Source organism: Myotis davidii, unplaced genomic scaffold (assembly GCF_000327345.1).
Source record: "Myotis davidii unplaced genomic scaffold, ASM32734v1 scaffold135, whole genome shotgun sequence".
Classification (NCBI taxonomy): Eukaryota; Metazoa; Chordata; class Mammalia; order Chiroptera; family Vespertilionidae; genus Myotis; species Myotis davidii.
The window spans coordinates 11,758,960-11,765,240 of record NW_006289813.1 but is presented as its reverse complement, the minus strand read 5'-3'; the positions used below and the strand labels follow the sequence as shown (position 1 = coordinate 11,765,240).

Sequence of the window (6,281 nt, the reverse complement as noted above, 5' to 3'; positions counted from 1 at the left end):
ACCTTATTGCTATATTTAGTTTTGCCTTAAGAACAGATATTTGTGCCCTGGCCGGTATGGCTCAGGAGGCTGGAATGTTGTCTGATTTGTGCACCAAACAGTGTCGGGTTCAATTCTGGGTCAGGGCACATACCCAGGTTGTGGGTTTGATTCATGGGAGGCAGCCAATCTCTCACATCAATGTTTCTTTCTCTCTTTCCTTTCCTTGGTCAAAAAAGCACAGGTATTTGCACTTTCAGTGTCTGAGTGGGCACAGGTGCTGCACACCTGCATCATCTCCTGGCTTCTGGGACACTAGGATAGCCTGATTCTGCCCCCCACCCCCGCCGGGCAGCTAGGTCATGAACCATTTCAGACTTTTTGCTCTCTTAAGAAGTGTGGGCTTTCTCACTGCAAACAACTGGAACATGAACATTGAAGTGATGACTGACATGGTGGAGTGCATCACTAAGGTCACTCACCTGTTAGGAATCGGGGGTCAGTGACCCAGTCAACAGCATACACTGCATATTCGCTTAAGTATCTGCTTTGTAAGTAGCCATTATAGGTACAGAATATGAATGCAATTACACATGAGTACAATGGTGTAGGCTTCCCTCCTCGGATCAGAAATGGGAAAATCAAGGACCTGAGAAAACAAGAAACAGAAACAAGTTAAAAAGAACAATATAGTATTTCTACAATTCTATTTTAAGTGTCTTGGGGTTTCAATCTCACTTCCTTGTACAAAAATTATTCTCATAACACATACTGATTTACTCTCTCTGTTAAAGGCACAACTTATAGATAAAAAATTAACCGTCTTTCAATAATGTACACCATAGTGCACAAACTCAGGATTCTCATTATAAAGAAAGTGAAACCAATACAGAGTTACAGAAAACCAAGGGTTTCAAGAGGCTCTCAAAACCTCCACTATCTGAAAACCCATAGCTCTAGTCTGAGCATTTTTATCACCCATCACCATCACCATCACAAATGGCTCACTCTCATTTACTAAGCACCATCAGCTATAAGGCCTCCCAGCTACCTGCATAGCAGAGACTTTATACACATTCCACAGAAGATGAGATCAAGACTTGGAGTGATTAAATAATCTGTTCCAGATCACAGGGCTAGTGACTGGCCAAGCGTGTCAATCTGGGTAATTCAAAGATCGTGTTTTTCTGTTATACCATGCTGGCTTAGGTGCATTCTAAGTTTAAAGAGAGAGAGAGAGAATAAGGACAAGAAATTACAAACTTATGAAGAAAAGAGGATGCATGTTTCAAAATTATAGATGAATAAAGTGTTAAAGAAGCGACTCTGAGGAAACATTCTGCAAAGGGGGTAGTGTTTTCCTCCAGGACGTGAGAATCATGTATAGGGCGGCTAACGTTTGATAGTTCTCCCAATTCAGTTTCAAGTGCAGGGCTGAATTCTGAATGCAGCAAACACTGGCTGGCACCTTGTAAAGGTGAAACCCAAACCTCTGTTTTTCCCTCACACCCCTTTCCTCCTCTATCACTCATGTCCTGTGCTGTGTAGTAACCTGAGTCTAGATTTGGTGTCAGCATTACCACCTGTTTTTGTACAGCCTGTGAGCTAAGAATGACTTTTACATTTTTAAGTAGTAGGGAGAAAAATCAAAAGAATATTTTATGACACATGAAATTCAAGTTTCAGTGTCCGTAAATAAAGTGGTATTGGAACAGGCCTGGTCACCTGTTTACATACTTTCTGTGGCTGCTCTGCAGTTACACTTGCAGACTTGAGTGGCTGTGATAGAGCCTGTTTCAGCCCTCTGCATGGCTGCTTGGTGCACTGTAAATTACCATGACACAGTGTTTCCAGTGCTACGGGTATCCTTGTTTGACCCATTTATTTTAGTATCAGCGATATCCTTGCCAAGACAAGTGAAGTGTTCATGCTTTGAAGGCACAGTGGAATGCGGATATTACTAGAGGTAGCGAAGCAATCTTTGTTATGCAATGACATGCCAGTTTTGCCAAAAGCATAGAGGTTGGCACTACCAGACTACGCGCTCATCAGAGTATCCCCAACTCACAGGAAAGATCAGAAAAATGAAGAAAATGTAAAACAGAATCTCATCACAGACTTTCTTTACAAAAGAAATGAAAATGAGGCCACAACCACAGGAAGTTCAAGTTAGGCAAGCAAGTGAAGCCATGCCCTCATGGGGAATTAATCAGCTGCAGCAGCAGCCAAAGGAACGTGCCGGACAATACAAACTTGCAGGACTAGCCTTTCCTTGAGAGCAGCTGCTTGAGGAGTCGGGACACCAGGAGCAATGCCAATAGTCAGTTAAAAAACAAGGCACAAGATCGAGTGAGCGGTCTGCCTTGGCTCTTGTTGGGTCCATCGATGTCACTGATACTGCTCAGTTGTTTATTTTTTTCTTTTTAAAAAAATTTTTTTAAATTAAATCTTCAGTTGTTTATTTAAGAAATCAATGCCAAGGCTGACCTGACTGAGGAACAAGGCTCTTAAAATAGTCTGCGTGGAACAATTGGAAACAAGAGTATTTCCAAAGAAGTTGAGAAAACATGAATTCTATACAACCCAAAGTAGAATATACTGTTACAGCTGACGATAGTAAAAATGTGTGGAACAGAAAAATGGACCCATTACAAATTTATAAAACTTGTGAAGATGTGTTTAATGCTACTCCCTGTATCATCAGGTACTTTCCAGAACAATCTATGTCATGTGATTGAACCAATAGGGTCAACAGAGAATTGTACATTCTCTTCAGGGCTTATACAGAAAAATTGCCCTCACTACTATTGAGTTTTGAAGGGCTTTGGAAATTAACTTTTGCTGCAGATCTGATAATGTTTCTTAGTGAATTCAATGCTAAACTATAAGACAAAACATCACTTAAGTGCAAAACTTACACTGTGTTAAAGGCATTTCAATGCTACTTGACATTGTTTGAATGGCAAGTCATGTCAAACTGCTTTATATACTTTTTATGCTGTTAAAGTTAAAAGAAGAGTGATGTCTCCATTCCTATAGAAATTTGCAGTGGATATAATTTCTAGAATCAAACTAGCTTTTTGAACCTTGATTTCTATATTTCAAAAATCATTTAATTGTGTAATTGAGTTGTCACCTAATATTCAATTGGAAAATACTAATCTACAAAGTAATGACACACTAAAAGGCAAATACCGAGAAAATCTAATAGAATTTGATAAATGGCTCTCAAGGAATGAACATGCTCAATTAAATTCATAAACTCATGGACTGATATAAATATTTGGCAATGCCTGTGTGGAAAGACATTGTCTAAGATAAAATTTCACTGCAGATCAGCACTAAGAGGTGAACACTTACAACAGACTTTGGGAATAGGAAATACCAACGCTGAAGCCCAAGGATGTGAAATGTCATCATCCACCAAAGGAATAATTCCATCCTTCTCATTACAGCTGCATGACAAAAACTGCACTGAGATATTGTTATATTTTAAATTGTGTCAATAAAATTTCTGTGAAAATTTGTTTTCTCCTCTATTATAAATGCCTACACAATACCCCCTATTTTGTCTGTTGGCCCACAAAGTTTCAATATACACTATTTGGCCCCTTTCTAAAAAAAAGTTGTCAATCCTTAGTCTAGATCAGGGGTCCTCAAACTTTTTAAACAGGGGGCCAGTTTACTGTCCCTCAGACCATTGGAGGGCCGGACTATAGTTTAAAAAAAACTATGAACAAATTCCTATGCACACTGCATATACCTTATTTTGCAGTAAAAAAACCAAAACGGGAACAAATACAATATTGGTATTTGCATGTGAACCGCGGGCCGTAGTTTGAGAACCCCTGGTCTAGATTAACACATTGCGGACCAATAGTTTTATTGCTAGCTTTATACAGTGGCCAGATAAGTTTCTATTGAATGAGTACAAAAAACATTTTACATAAATATTAAAGGCATGCTTTAAAATTAAATAACCATTGCATTTTGAAGTTATTTATTACATGTCCTTACAAGCTAATATCTTTTTAAAATATGATCTTTGTAAAACACTGTATAATATGAAGCGAGAATTCTCATGATCTGTCCAATGTGTTAAAACAGTTATAGTCTGGAAACATCACTTAGACTTCCTTAGAAAAATGTTCTTGCTCAAGACCCTGCACTTGGCTTTCAGGCAGATGCTGCAGTCTGGGACATTTGTGCTTGAGGTGGAGACCATGCATCTATGTCCTCAGTTATGCAGAGTCACACTGACTTCTGCATCAGCATGTGCCCTGGGGAACTTGGAAAAGGCATTCATGAAGGACCCTGGTAGAAGAATTTCTTCTCTTTGGTCTCATGTGAATGTCAGAAAAGTGACCATGGCCCAAAATGGCCTTAAAAAGAAACACACACACACACACACACACACACACACACACACACAAGAATGACATAGGTCTATTCTATTACTCTCTAATTTCTGCCCTTGAAGAGGACAGCAGTGACCCTGATGCCACAGCCAACGTCAGGAGAAGAGGGAGGCTTGGGCAATGATGCCTACGCCTTCAGAACTCCAGGAGGGAGAGAAGGTCCTCCTCTCCATCCTGTCCTTCCCCCAGCCTGAGCATCCTCACCTGGACCAAGTACTCCTGGCTCTGAAGACACAAGAGCCTGGTCTTTAGTAGCCAGACTCCTAGATGCAGGACGCCTTCCAGAAGGGAACACTCTGCTTTCTCTCAGCAGTTTTCAGACTTTCTCCTTTTATGTTACTCCTTTAGTTTTACTTTTCTTTGGAAACCCATGCAGTTGTTGTCAGGAAGTTTTCCTCTGACTTAGAGCAGTTAGGAGCCAGAATGGGTGGAGAGAGTGGCTTCCAGGCATGGCTTTTATCTGACCTTTCATCTAGTTAGACAGCAGCAGTTTAAGGATCCAAGTGGCCCCCGGGCAGTTTCTCACAGTGAAGAGTCACTTAGGGACAGGAGTCAGGCTGAGATAGTAAAAAAGGCAGCACACCTGCTACCAGAGGTTCTCAACCTGTGGGTCGCGACCCCTTTGGCGATCGAAGGACCCTTTCACAGGGGTCGCCTAAGACCATCCTGCATATCAGATATTTACATTACGATTCATAACAGTAGAAACATTACAGTTATGAAGTAGCAACGAAAATAATTTTATGGTTGGGTCACAACATGAGGAACTGTACTTAAAGGGCCAGAAGGTTGAGAACCATTGTTAGACTGACATAACTTAGCACCTGTCAAGACCCAGGGTCCAAGGTCCATACTGCCTGTTACAGCAGGCCTGGGTATTCAAAAGCCTTTTCTCATCTAGGAACTGCAGGGAATGAGCATTCCTCCTCTTTGAGAAAAGGAATTAAGTCAGACTGAAGTTGAAAATCCTTTACAATGGAAATTATTGGACTTAAAGGTAGTTTATTTAGGTAATGTGTTATATAAATCCATTTTCTGTTGATAATGAGTTGAAGGCTCACAATAGCCAGGTTCCATGGAGCTACAAAGCATTTCAATTTTCTCACTCATCAGGCTGGCTGTGGACAGAAATCAGCATTTGTTCTCCATCATGTTACAATTTTTCCATTTTACTTTCTGTTCCATGTAAGCAGACTCCCTTCCACCAAATTGTTTTAATTACTTGTGGAAATTTGCACATTTTTGTGTCTGCAAGGCAACAAGGAATGTGGGACACATCTTATGATGGGGATCTGCTGAGCACAGACCTAGGGTGTCTGTCAGGAAGAAGAGACCCTGTGGGTATATGAAAGTCTGCAATCTGGGGGCCATTCAATACTCTCCCCCTGTGGATCCCAACCTGTCATAGTAAAATAGTGACACCACGTGCTTGAGTGGGACTTCCTTGTTGTTATGGATTAAAATGTTCCCACAGATGACCTTTGCCACCTATCAGGAAAGAGATCATCAGGTCCCTGGCACATTCCTTCCCACAGTTGTTCCCTCTTCCCATTCCAGACAAGACTTTCCTTCCCTCCCTGGCTCTTCAGCCAAAAAGATCTCCCAGATTCTCTACAATCTGCCTTCCATTCCTTAACCCCGAGTGCTGGGAAGCGCGATTGTGCTCCTCCTGTCTTGTGCTCCTCCTGTCTTTCGCCAAAAGTGCCAGGAGTGCTATCAAAGCTTTGAAATGGTGTCCAGTTCTAAGTCTGCTTTTATTAGTGACTAGAGGCCCGGTGCACAAAAATTTGTGCACTCGGGGGGAAAGGGGGTCCCTCAGCCCGGCCTGTGCCCTCTCGCAGTCTGGGACCCCTCGGGAGATAACGACCTGCTGGCTTAGGCCTG

General features: G+C 41.5%; 1 protein-coding gene across 1 annotated transcript in view; it reads right to left on the bottom strand.

Moving 5' to 3' along the window:
- The window catches only part of SRD5A1 (steroid 5 alpha-reductase 1), an 11,946-nt gene extending 11,124 nt beyond the window's left edge, over positions 1-822 (bottom strand). The window contains exons 1-2 of the mRNA XM_006762504.2: positions 818-822; positions 462-628 (exon numbers count right to left, since the gene is read on the bottom strand). Of these exons, the coding sequence (XP_006762567.1) occupies positions 462-628; positions 818-822 (172 nt within the window). The remainder of the gene's footprint in view (positions 1-461; positions 629-817) is intronic.
- Between the last annotated feature and the right edge of the window lie 5,459 nt (positions 823-6,281).